This window comes from Callospermophilus lateralis, chromosome 11 (genome assembly GCF_048772815.1).
Source record: "Callospermophilus lateralis isolate mCalLat2 chromosome 11, mCalLat2.hap1, whole genome shotgun sequence".
In the NCBI taxonomy this organism is placed as follows: Eukaryota; Metazoa; Chordata; class Mammalia; order Rodentia; family Sciuridae; genus Callospermophilus; species Callospermophilus lateralis.
Window position 1 is genome coordinate 108,669,945 of NC_135315.1, and position 13,230 is coordinate 108,683,174.

Genomic DNA, 13,230 nt, shown 5'->3' on the forward strand with positions numbered 1-13,230 from the left:
ATGGGATGGAGGAGATGCTTTAGGTGCCTGGGGAAGCCACTTTTTCACCCTGAGGCACAAGTGCCCTTGCCAGGCCCATGGCCTTGCCATCCAACTAGCCCTGTGCTATAGGAGGCCATGAGGTGTCAGAGCTGGCCCTTCCCTATGGGCCACTGCTCTGTGCTGCTGGCTTCTGCAGTCCAGGCCAGTGCTGGGCCTAAGGCCACCTTGGAGCTCAAACATATTTTCTGGGGAGGGGAAGGCCAGGCTCAAATTCCTGGGAAGAGCTGAGCCTCAGAACAGAACTCTGAGCCTAAGATCTAGGACCCAGGTCCAGCCCAGGGCTGCTAGATGAGTGGCTGGGATGATGGTTCCCACAGCCTCTCAGGCACCTCAAGCAAAGGAGGCAACCTTGCTCTGGAGCTGGGCTATGGTGCCCCCCCCCAGTGCTGGCCCCTCTCCCAGCTCCTGCCTTGTCCGGATCTTCCCTCTCACCTGGTCCCACCCGCCCCAGCCACTCCTAGCCACACTCCCACCCCTGGCCTGACCAGGCCCTCAACTCAAGTAGACTGCAGGCCAGGGAGAAGTGACTACCTAGAGACAGGGAACGCCCCGAGGACAGTGCTGTGGCAGGCATTTCTGGTGGCCCATATGCCTGCAGTCTTAGAAGCCTATGCCCTGGAAAAACCACTGCGATGGGCAGACTCCTGCTGGGGCCTGAGGTCACAGGGGCCATGGCAGCCATGGAATGAGGCAAGGACCAGACAGAAGGTGCGGCTGAGAAGGCTTCCACCAACAGCCCTTCTGAGACCATGGAGGATATGGCACCCCCCCACACCAGGGCACACCCAGTACCTGCCACACTCAGCCCACAGACCTCAGCCTCATGAGCCACTGGATTCTCAGAAATCCCTACTTCATGGTCAGGGTCCCTGTCACAGAGCGCATGGCTGGGTCTGAAGTCTGATCGTGACCTCCAAGGTACCCTACAGCCCATCAGCTCTCAGGGTCTGTGCTGCCATGGCTCTAAGGAGCCTCTACCCCAGGCCTGGCTCTGGCCTGGTGAACTAAGACTTACCAAAATGTGGCCGTCCAGGCAGCCCTGTGCTTCTGTTCATGGGGAACTGCGCACCCCAGGCAGCAACTGTGGGGAGCAGAACAGAGGGGAGGCCAGGGCCAGGCACAGGACCCGAGAAAGACCCCGACACTGCCTGAATCTGAGACCAGACATTAGCAAGTCTCGCCCCACAGCTGTTCCTCATGGACATGGGACTCGGGAAGAAAGGGCTCCTGGGGGCTGTTTGCTGATGGATAGTGGTTCTGTGGGGACAAGGGCGGCCACTCCAGTTTCCCCAAAATTGGAGATGTGGACCCCTGTGAGAAGTCCAGGATCTGGGAGGAGTATGGGGGCAGCAATCTGGGAGACATACGGCTCCTGCACTCAGAGCTGTTATAGGTCAGCACCACCGTCCCGTTCCTACACCGGATGCAGCTGGTGCTCCCGTCCGCGTTCCAGCATCTATCGCAGCCTACACAGAAGGCAGGCGGCTCTCAGTAGAGGCAGGATCCAGGCCAGTTCACTGTATCCTGGAGCATTTCTGTATCTTTTGAGTTTATAAATCAACGGTCACTCAAAAACACGGACACTGGAAGTTTGGGTGGAACAAAAGGCTCTAACTCCAGAGAAGAAACCAGCACCACAGGAAGCACGTCACTCTGGCCCCAGATTCCTGTGGAGGCCTGGTGCTGAGGAGGCCGCAGCCTTCGCTGAACACCTTAAGAGACAGTCCAGAGGCTGGTGACGGGAATCTGAGATTAACAGTGTGGTGGCCTCATGCTCTGGAGGACTGGAGGCCTGGCCTCCACCTCCTGCCACCCAGGCTCAAGGACCACAGCTCCCCCAGGACCACTTCCTTCAGGGCATGCATGCAGCTGCCTCAGGCACTCCACACTCACTGGACCCACTCAGGGCAGATACAACCCTCATCTGTAACTACTGCATCATTGTACTGTCCCCCCCGGGGTCTCCCTGCAGGATCAAGCCAAATTTCCATATCAGACTATCACTACCTGAAGTCCCACCCTCTCCCTGCCCAGGTGCTGGAGTGGCCTAGCTCCTACTGGCCAACAGCATGTGAGCAGCTGTCGTCCAGCTTCCTGTAAGGGTAGCGACTGGGTATTATCCCTGTACTTCTTTCCAACATTGTGGCACAATCACTGAGGCCAGAGACATAGGGTCCATAAACATTGATAGTGGGTGTTGAAAGCTAGCACTGGACATGAGCTGTATTGGGGCTAAACCATTCTTGTCCTCACCACTGAAGAGGGGCAGGCGGGGACAATGCCTACCATGGGATGGTGGCTTGGTAGCTGTTCAGGGGACTGCTTATGACAAAGTGGCTCACCTGGGCCACACAGGCCTGTGCTTGTGCATGTGGTGTTGGCGTCCATCACGTCCACACAGCACTCAGGCTGCTGGGCCTGGAGGGGTGACAACAGGCAGGCTCTGCAAGGGCCACACTGTCAGTCCACTGTGAGCATTCATGGCTCTGCGTCTTCTAGTCAGCAACAGGCTCCCAGCTTCCCCCTTGGCCTAGAAGCAGGTGAGGACACATACCTGCCCCTGCAAGAGCCCCACTCTGGGCAGTCTCCAGGGAAAACTTCAGTGTAGTACAGAATGAGCCAGGGAGATCCAATGCAGCAGGGTGGAGACTGGACCACTGACCAGACACATCTCAAGAGTCACTGATCCATTCTACCCCGTGGCCTTGGGCACCCCTCCAAGGTGAGGATAGCACTGTCTGAGCTGTGCAGGGCATGAGGCCATTGAACACTGAATGACCACACGAACTGCCTGGGGCCCAGACCCACCAGACAGGTTCCACAGCAGCCTCCTCGCTCCCAAAGGCCAGGCAGGAGGGGCCCTGGGAGCCTGATCTGCACTGCGGCCTAGAGGTGATAGGACTCAGAATTCTGTGCATTTGAGAAAGAGCAAAAGCAGGTCTCTCTGACCTCCTCTGCCCTCTGTCCCTCAGGCAGACCAGGAGACCCCAAGGGAGAGGGCCTTGCCCATGCCCAAGGAGAGGAAGATACAGAGAAGAATCTTGACTACCCCACCTGGACAGATCCTGGTTCATGGCCATCAGATCACACTCTCCATCCAAGCACACTTGGTCAGGACCATCCCTCTTCCTCAAGCCTGCGCACAATCACTCAGCACCCCCACTTCTCTGGGACACGGGTTCCTTACGAAGGCTCCCGTGTAATGTAAAACTCACATTCAAATGCTGTCTCTCACACGTCTGTCCCTTGTCACAGGTGCCTCAGTCACATGGCTGAGGAAAAGAACACTTCCTCACCTACGGGGGTTGGAAGGTGTCCAGCCCCACCTGGGGAGATGTCCCAGGCTGTGGGCATCCATTCATGGGGTCTCCTCTCCCTGCCCTGAAGACCTCACTAGGGAAGTTGAGGTGGCCAAGGCCCCTTCTCCACAGGGTCTCCCTGGTCGGGCAGAGCTGCTCCAGCCTCAACCTCCCACCTTGTGGGCCACAGGGAGAAACAGGGCAGTCACCCCAGGAACTGCAGCACCAGTTCTAATGACATTGTCTTGAGAAAAGGGACACTCTCCTGGACCACGATGAATACTGGGAGGCTGGCAGGGCCTTGCCAAGGCTTGGCAGGAGCAAAATACCCCCACAGGGAGGGGCACTTCACTGATGCCCTCTGCAATTCCACCAATGAATGCCCCTTGATGCTGCAGCTTGGTCTCAGACAAAGTGCCCAGGCCAGGCCAGCCGTTCAGGGGAAATGAACTCATGCCCAACCCTTGAACCCACGTCCAATACACATGCTGAGCACTGGCCTTCACTGACAGCAGGGCAGCTGACAGACCTTGAGGCAGGGGGGTCCCCAGGTGTGACTCTACTGTCACTGCTGGGCCACTGTTTCCTGTGACTTTAGTATGGTGAATAGTGAGGGGCATCTGAGGAGTGTGACACAGGGCAGCATCAAGACCACACAGGAGGGGCCGAGGCCCAGTGGCTGCACCCTCACACTAGCCTTGTCCCGGTTAGTGAGGGACACCCCACCCTCTTGCCACCCGGCCCTGGCTCAGCTGTTCTGGACACCAAAGCTCAGCATACTGGAGTGTCACCAGCTTGGCAGAGCCATGATACCCCACTGTCACTCTCCTGAGCAAATAGCACGTGGGCAGGCAGCTCCAGGCTGCATCTGCAGAGACCCTGTGCGCTCTACAGAAACAAGTAGGTCTGGCAGTCTTCTAGAAGGTAGAACCAAACAGCTACCGTATGGGGGCATGTCTGCTGCCCTCTTCAAGACACGAGCCCCTTGGACCCCAGCATGGAACTCCGTCATCCCTAGGGCTGAGTGCCAAGACTCCTAAGGTTAAATGGAAGGGCCCACTGCCTCCCTGGAGGATGGTCACCTGGACATGTGACAGGAACACCAACCTCGCTTTCTGTGGACTTGCTGGCAACTCCCACCAGAAGGCCAGCCAGGAGCGTGAAGCGTTGCAGTGCCATGCCAGGAGCAGGAGGACAGCGGGGCCTGTGAGAGAGGAGGGCAGTGCCAGGGACACAAGCAGGAAAAGAAGGGAACATGTCAGGGAGGTGGAGCCATAGTTGGAAGGGGCAGGGCTACAAAAGGAGCAGCTCTGAAGTGGGGGGTGCCACGTGAGAAAGGGAAGGGGCTGCAATGCCAGTGAGAGTGCCCAGAGCTGGGGAGGACCTGGCAGGATTGATGGGCTGTGGCAAGCAGGGGCATGCGCACAGGTCCCTGCCTTGTGAGGTCTGTGGGTGCGGTCCAGGGCACCCTTACCTGCCCCTCCAGGATGAGAGCTGCAGACATCAGCTCCTCACCCAGGTGCTCAGTAGAAAGCCTGGCCAGAGGGCGTGAAGTTCTTGGGCCTGACCGTTGAGCTCTGCAGGCCCAGGGTCCAAGGCCTGTGAATCAAGACCATTAGGTGAGGCCTGCTGTTGGTCACTGTGAAGACCACTTTCCCAGCAAGGTGAGTCCAGAGTTGGTCAGAGGGGCATCCTGATCTCTCTCCAACAGGTTCATTGGGTTGGCGTTTGCAAACGAGGTCACTGCATCTCTGGTCTCCCAAGACCAGATGACACCTCTCAAGGTTCTGTTGGAGTCTTGGGCATTGTCACCCAGACTTTTTCCCCGTGGGTGGCTAGGTCCCTAGGGCAGGCAGACATGGGTCCAGAATAATGCTAGAGTCCAAAAAGTTCTAGTCCTGGGCGGAGGGATTCAGGGAGCAAACACATTGCAAGGAGACTTCTTCACCCTAACTCCTGTCACCTGACCATCATGGGGCTTAGTAGTCACACCATGTTTGTTTTTTGGTACTGGGGACTGAACTTGGGTGCTTTACCACTGGGCTGTATCCCCAGTCCTTTTTTTTTTTTTTTTTTTTGAGACAGGGTCTCATTTAGTTGCTGAGGCTGGCCTGGAACTTGGGATCCCCCCTGCCTCAGCCTCCCCAGTTGCTGGTATCCCAGGTCAGCAGGCCTGGCTTCACTTCACATTTGTAACGTAAGAGAGAGCATTAGCAGCACCCACCACACAACCTTGAAGTGATATCATTTGTACTACTTTTTTTTTTTAGTTGTAAATGGACATAATCTTTATTTATTTTTATGCAGTGCTGAGGATGGAACCCAGTGCCTCACATGTGCAAGGCAGGTGCTCTACCACTGGGCTACAGCCCCAGCCCCCCATTTGTATTACTTTCAACAAATTTCACTTAACTCACAGGGTGATTCTCATGGCGTAACGTCACAGACACTGCTAGATACATATTTTCATGTTAGTTACCTCCAGGAAACTCTGCACTTAAACACAGCTGCGGGGTGGAAGCGGCACACTGTAGGACACTCTGGCACCAAGGACACTCTTCCACAGCAGCAGTCCCCACTTCCTTTCCAGGCAGGTCCTCAGGAAGAATGCAGAGATGCTCCAGTCTGAGGCTGGGGAATAAGGAACGGTGCTCTCTGACTGGCCTGGGGCAGTGGGCAAGTTCCCCCTTGGGGATCCGGGGGAGAGGACTATGGGGTCCACACAGCCCAGGAAGGCAAAGACTGAGGGCACAAGCTCTGGTCCCTTGACAGGGAGGGGCCCATATCTGTCCTGTAATTTGCTTCATGCCAGATTCATCCAGGTCTGTTGGCAAAGTAACCACACGGTATGGTTCAGACAGTGTCCAGTCCTGCAGGATAGTTTTCTATGATGCGAGGTCCAGTGCCCTCCTGCCTACAGCAGCACTTGCGTTTTCTGGAAGAGTTCCAGCGATCCACCCCACTAAAAGTGCACACTTCCTGAAATCCTCCTTCACAGCTAGTCCTCTTAGATGGTGCCCCTCACCTACAGGGTGTGGTCAAGTCTCACCCTTTCTTTTTGTCCATTTAACATGTGCTCAGTAGATCTCCCCATGCCCTGGGGAAAACTGGTGTCAGGGTCCCTTCTCACTTTCTGGGAAAGGTAACCAGGGCCAGGTCAAGTCACAAAAGGAACCAAAAGTCCAAGACTCCAGTCACACTGGCACTGCTTAGTCAGCTTTATTGAGGTTCAATTAGCACATAACAGACTTCGTCCACTTATAACACACAACCTGGGGGTTCTGGAAAGCTATGCACACCACATATCTGTGAGCGCACATCATCAGGGCATCTGCAGTACAGCCCTCTGCAACCCTTCCTCCTGCAAACCCTGGCCTGGGCACCCACTGACTGGCTATCACCACAAATCTGCTTTCTAGAATTTCTTTTGTTTTTTTGGTCCCAGGAACTTAACTCAGGGGTGCTTAACCACTGAACCACATCCCTAGCCCTTTTTTGTATTTTATTTAGAGACAGGATCTTACTGAATTGCTTACTGCCTGGCTAAGTGGCTGGGGCTGGCTTTGAACTTGCAGTCCTTCTGCCTCAGTGTCCCAAGCCTCTGAGATTAAAGGCATATGCCACTGCACTGAGCTGTATTCTAGAATTTCTTACAAAGAGATCACTTAGCTTTGTGTCTGGCTATGTCACATGGCACAGGGCCTCTGGAAGTGCCTTGTTGATCTGCACATCTGTGCCTTTCAGTGGCTAAGTGGCACTCCACCCAGGGAGGCTGGGCCTCCTCTCCCTCACCACTGCCCACCCCTGTCTAGGGTGCCCCTCAGTCTTTCCCTGGCCTTGCAGTAAACCTGTTCTAACCACCTTCCCAGCCTTGCTGTACTTGTCTCTGGGCAACTGCTCTCCTCTTAGGCATCACTCCACAGCCACCTCAGCTACAGGATACTCCATTTGCTGAAGCTGTGTATACACAGCTAGAGGTCAGGCCACAAGAACCTGCTTCTGACAACAGTGTGGGCAGTTCTAGGTCACATGCATATCCACGTTTGAGAATCAGCTTGTCAGTTCACAGAAAAGGCTTGCATGAGTTCTGCAGGGAGGACTGGTCTTCCAACAATGTCAAGTCTTCCATTTAAGTGCTCTCCCCCATGCTAGGTCACTTCAGTTTCCCACAGCCAGTGCTCCGTGTTCTCAGTGAAGAGGTTTTGCATATCTTTAGTTAGACTTACTACTAAATACTTTATTTCTTGGTATGATTATAAACAGAAAAGAATTTCTGATTTCATTTTCTAATAGTTTGCTGTTAATACGTAACAGAACAGTTAATTTCTGCATATAAACTTTTATTTCCAAGATCTTTGTGATTTTACTTAATATACTCAGCTTTTTAAAAAAAAATATTTCTTAGGATCTCTTCATAACCACATCACTTGCAAATGCAGTTTTACTTGTCCTCTATGATCTGATGAAACCAACTTGGTTTTTACTTCTGACCTTACTACCAAGGTAAGGGCTCCAGGCGCAATGCCAGCTGCTTGATTTTAGGGATGAAGTACTTCATGTTTTTCACTGCGAAGTACAATATCTAGTGTAGGTTTTCCACTGATGCCTTTTACCACACAGACAAAGCTCCCTTCTCCTCCTAGTTTGCTAAGAGGTTTTTTCCTTCATCATGAAAGGGGTTTAAATGTTACTAAATGCTTTTTCAACATTTACTGGAGTGATCATGTGTTTTTTCTCCTTTTTAGTATGGTCATTACATTATTTAATTTATCACTGTTCTATGGTTTTAGCCACTGAAGTAAGAAAAAAAAAAAAAAGAAAGAAAGAAAGAAAAGAAAAGCCATAAACATTAGAAAGGCTCAGCAACTTAGTGAGGCCCTGTCTCAAAATAAAAAACAAAAACAGGCTGGGGATGTGGCTCAATGGTTAAGGACCCCTCAGGGTCAACCCCTGGTACAAAAAAAAAGGTTTAGAAAGGAAAAAGTAAAACTGTCTCAATACAGATGATACAATTGTTTACATATGATCCTAAGGAATTTACAAAACAGAACAAAACAAAAAACTCCACTGTAACTCACAGAACTCTGTGCTCTACTTGATAACTTTATTTCTAACGAGCCAAAGGGATATGAGGAACAATTCTGAGGGTGCTCTGCATGCACACTGGGGCTGAATAAAGAAGGAAATGGGCTGCAGATGGTGGGCAACAGGGTCTTACCCAGAGTGGCAACAGCCTAATAGCATGTTCCAGGTTAGAGATTACAGACACATAGATCTGATTGTGTAATCAGATCTATCAGCAAGTCTGTCCACTGAGATCCTAGAAGCAAAAGTAGTACCTGGGCCTTGATTCTCATATCTACCCCTCCCTCCCTCCCTCCATCTCTCTCTCCCTCTCCCTCTCCCTCTCCCTCTCCCTCTCCCTCCTCTCTCTCCCCCTCCCCCTCCCCCCTCCCTCCCCCCTCCCTCCCTCCCCCTCCCTCTCTCTCTCTCTCTCTCTCTCTCTCTCTCTCTCTCTCTCTCTCGGTGCTGGGGATTGAACCCAAGGCCTTGTGCATGTGAGGCAAGCATTTTGCCAACTGAGCTATATCCCCAGCCCCCTAGATTCTAGTTTCTAAGACCACCCTCCAATCTTAGGAATGAGAGCTCCCTGGAGAAGTGGCTGATTCTGGGTCTAGGGCAGGAAACATAGGAGTATGAGCCCAAAGTACCTTATAGCATGAGAAAGAAAGTGCTCAAAAATCAAAAAAGACAGTAGCCAGATGAAAGTGCCCCAACAACAAAGCTGAGACTACACAAGCAGAAATATACGGCCGAGCCCCAAACCACAACCCGTGCACAGTGCCACACTGGTGACAATACTTGAACCACAGTCAGTGCAGGGCACGTCCACGCTGGCAACAGTGCATGAACCACAGCCAGCGCAGGGCACGTCCACACTGGCGACAGTGCATGAACCACAGCCAGCGCAGGGCACGTCCACACTGGCGACAGTGCATGAACCACAGCCAGCGCAGGGCACGTCCACACTGGCGACAGTGCATGAACCACAGCCAGCGCAGGGCACGTCCACACTGGGGACAGTGCATGAACCACAGCCAGCGCAGGGCACGTCCACACTGGCGACAGTGCATGAACCACAGCCAGCGCAGGGCACGTCCACACTGGCGACAGTGCATGAACCACAGCCAGCGCAGGGCACGTCCACACTGGCGACAGTGCATGAACCAGACAGTGGAGGGCACATCCAAACTGGTGACAGTGCATGAACCACAGTCAGTGGAGGGCGCTTCCACACTGGCCACAGTGCATGAACCACAGTCAGTGGAGGGCGCTTCCACACTGGCCACAGTGCATGAACCACAGTCAGTGGAGGGCGCGTCCACACTGGTGACAGTGCATGAACCACAGTCAGTGGAGGGCGCGTCCACACTGGCCACAGTGCATGAACCAGACAGTGGAGGGTGCGTCCATGCTGGCAACAGTGCATGAACCACAGCCAGCGCAGGGCACAACCACACTGGCCTCGGTGCATAAACCACAGCCAGTGCAGGGCACGTCCACGCTGGTGACAGTGCATGAACCACAGACAGTGGAGGGCACGTCCACACTGGCCTCAGTGCATGAACCATGGCCAGTACAGGGCATGTCCATGCTGGCAACAGTGCATGAACCATGGCCAGTGCAGGGCGTGTCCATGCTGGCGACAGTGCATGACTGATGGCCAAACACAAAATGAAAGAGACACTCTTTACAGAGGAATCCTAGATAGCATCCCCAGCATGGGCTGGACAGAGACTCACTGTAAGACAGCAGGGACAGGGGAAAGGAGCAACTCTGCAGCAGAGACACCTACAAACACCATCTCAACCAGGCCAGGGGTAGTCTGTGGACATCAGAGATGCCCTAAAGGGGTGTGATGGGATCAGCACCTCACCTGATCACCCCTGGTGCTCCTTCAGTCTGCCATGAGTGACGTGACAGTCCCTCATGTCAGTCCACCTGAGGAACCCAAACAGGATGTTCTACAAACACCCCACCAAGCCTCTTCAGATCCTAAGAATTCACCAGAGAGTGAGACACAGCCACAGCCTGGGGAAGACACAGCAGCCAAACACAATATGGGGTCCTGCATAGGGCCCTGGAGGGGCAAAGCTGGGGACATGCACAGTGAAGGGCACCAAGGTCAGGTGAGCCCGTGGTTATCTCAGGGCAAGTTCGAACAAGGTCAGGTGAGCCGTTATCTCGGGGCAAGTGCATCTGTTCCAAAATAAGAGTCTAAATCTGTTCCAAAATTTTAAAAAAATGTAAATTACACTATTGATAACATGAATAGGCAGTTCAAAGAATGGGACTCTGGAGGCCAAGGCAATTTAGTGAAGCCCCTCAAAATCTTAAAAATGATTGGAACATAGCTCAGTGGTAAAGAGCCTCTGGGTTCAATCCCCTGTAGCCAAAAAGAAAAAAAAAAGAGTGTGGGGTGTTAATATTTGCAAGACAAATACTACCTAACAAAAGCCCTGTTTATAGAATACAGAAGAGACTGTCACAACTCAGTAATAAAAAACATGATGAAGCCTTATGAGACACTTCAGAACAGACATCTGAGCACATAATACACAGAAGAAAAGTGCATGCCACCATCACACCATGGGAGATGAATGACGGACACCAGGCACGTGGATGGTGGGGATGCAGAGCTGAGGAACTGCACACCTGGCCATGGCGGTGGCACTCCTGCTTGTCTTCCCAAGAGAAAGAAAAACACATGCCCACAAAAACGGTCCAAAATTGCACATAACTTCTTTAGCCACACCAGAAATACACCCATATGGCTGAGTGGTGGGTGGCACAGCTGTAGGTGGGATGGGACTCCATGACACTACAGAAAGTGGTCAGGTCACAAACACTTGCTGAGACAGGGTCCTGAAAGGCTTGAAAGGCAACCTCAAGGGATGACAGGCAGGTTCTACATCTGACAGGAGCATGGAGTAAGTGGGTGGATGTGTATATCAGAACTCATGGAACTGGATACAAGACCTGTGTCCCTCACTGGACATAAATTACACTTCAACAATTAACTAAATGCAGTTCATTTTCTACTTTGAAAATCTCAAGATCAAGCTTTCAACAACAAACTTAGCAACCCAGGTAGGACCCGAGAGTAGCCCCTGCTCCAGCTTTCTTGGGCAGGCCTGGCTCTCCAAGGAACCCCATTCCCATGATGAGGATTCATGGTGCTGGTGAACTTGTTGACAGCCAACTACAGGAGAGTTAGGGGACAGTACTGGTTGCTCCATCATGGTCCACTTTGAGAAAAAGGAAACTGAACTCAGGACTAAGTCACAACTTTGGCCATCTGACTGGTGAAACAGGCTTGCTGGGTGTTTCAAAACCAAAAACTTGGAGACCAAAGTCAAGGAAGTAAAAGGGCCAAGGAAAAAGCAGCCAATATTTTGACCCTTGTCCTCTAAGGTCAGCCAGGACAGAGAATGACGGGACCCTTCTCTGGGTCCTGCAACTCTAGTGAGTCACTCCATCTGCTGATCAGGGAGATGGAGAGGACCCTAGAGAACAGAAAGCTCGGAACCCTCCTGATCTAAAATTCCATCTTGTGCTTTGACAGAGAACAAGCGCTGTCAGCCATCTGATGGACTGTAAAAAAAGAATTCTAGACCTCTGGTGTTGCTGCCACCAGAGCAGGGCTGGACCTGGGGCCTATCCAGGGTGTCTCCACACTAAGGGTGCCAAAACCTCAGTGATACGGTGGCAAGAGGTTGTTCTTTAAACAAGCTACCTGATAAACCCAAGTTAACAGGGAGAACAATCAGGACGAAGGGGGTGGGGGGCTGGAGGTGCCTTTGGCACACAGGGATGCTACCTATGGACCAGATAGCTCAGGTGACTACCTGTCAAGATGTTTGCTTACTTGGCTTTTGGGAAGAATATTGGGAGCAGGATGTGTCAGGAAAATAAAATCCAGATCTCGTTTCCTTCTACGAGCTACTAAAAATAAAGTAGCCATTAATCCTGGCCCAACACAAACTATTGGTCAGTAGCTCTTAGCAAGAAATAAAACAGGACAATGAAGTGCAGCTGTGAAACTTCCTTCCCAGCCTTGACCGCCCAGGCTGGGCCTTCAAGCAAACACTGTCTGCCAGGTTTTCACCAGAGGAAAACCGTGGGGGGAGCGTTAGGGCTCAGCAGAGCTCCCACGGCCTAGCACGTGTGAGGCCCAGGGTTCGATACCCAGCACCACAAAAACCAACAACACAAACAAAAAAACGCGAAGAAGCCCCTCTCACTTCTGCCTTCCCGGTGATACAACACTAAGACAAACGGCAACAAAAAGGACAAGTCTGACACCTTCACATCTGCAGGGCTCTGCAGCTCAGAGTTCAGCCAAGAGGTGCGGGGGCATTTGCCGACGTGCAGTAAGAAACGCGTCCATACCCGGCCCAAGCTGCACGCTGAACGCCGCTTCGGCGTAGTGGACCAACAGAGCTGGAGACCCGAGTCGCTGACCGCACTACTGGGCAGCCCCGGGACCCAGGGCGGCCCCCGCCTCCTCCGAGCCCGCGCCCTGCCGGCTCCAGGGCGCCTCCTCGCAGCCCTCTGGCCCTGCGTCCGTCTGCGCGCCCACCGCACTTCCTCCCGGCTCCTGGGCGAGGCGGCGGCGGACTGCCGGACACTGGGGGAGTCCGCTGGGCCTCAGGCGGCCCGCAACAACCTCTACCTCCAGGTCTTTGTCCGGCCTGCGGCCCCCTCCCGCCCCAGCCCTTCACTCACCCCGCGCCCCCGGGTTCCTCTTTCGTACCCCCCCCCCCCCCCCCGCCCTGCGGACAGCGACGCCGCGACACCTGGGACTTGTAGTCTCTCCTCTGCCCCC

At 53.3% G+C, this 13,230-nt stretch overlaps 1 protein-coding gene across 4 annotated transcripts; it reads right to left on the reverse strand.

Moving 5' to 3' along the window:
• Positions 1-1,063: 1,063 nt before the first annotated feature.
• On the reverse strand, positions 1,064-13,160 carry LOC143410241 (uncharacterized protein C1orf159-like). 4 transcript variants are annotated; one of them, XM_076870998.2, is made up of 6 exons: positions 13,131-13,160; positions 5,821-5,972; positions 4,816-4,940; positions 4,449-4,545; positions 2,385-2,460; positions 1,064-1,508 (listed from the first exon to the last, which is right to left on the reverse strand). In XM_076870998.2, exons 4-6 carry the CDS (start codon positions 4,518-4,520, stop codon positions 1,210-1,212), a joined length of 447 nt encoding a protein of 148 aa, XP_076727113.1. In that variant the 5' UTR covers positions 4,521-4,545; positions 4,816-4,940; positions 5,821-5,972; positions 13,131-13,160; the 3' UTR covers positions 1,064-1,209. The 4 variants fall into 4 exon arrangements, 3 of the variants coding, with proteins under 3 accessions (XP_076727113.1, XP_076727115.1, XP_076966643.1); XM_076871000.2 differs by lacking the exon at positions 13,131-13,160 and adding an exon at positions 12,795-13,066; XM_077110528.1 differs by lacking the exon at positions 13,131-13,160 and having other exon boundaries at positions 5,821-6,074.
• Positions 13,161-13,230: the final 70 nt, after the last annotated feature.

Coding starts and splice junctions, on each gene's coding strand:
- LOC143410241 (XM_076870998.2), bottom strand. CDS start 4,520: ATGGCACTGCAACGCTTCACGCTCCTGGCTGGCCTTCTGGTGGGAGTT. Junction 2,461..4,448: donor GCAAGTCCACAGAAAGCGAG/GTTGGTGTTCCT, acceptor TCACCCCTCCAG/GCCCAGCAGCCTGAGTGCTG. Junction 1,509..2,384: donor CACAGGCCTGTGTGGCCCAG/GTGAGCCACTTT, acceptor CCTTCTGTGTAG/GCTGCGATAGATGCTGGAAC.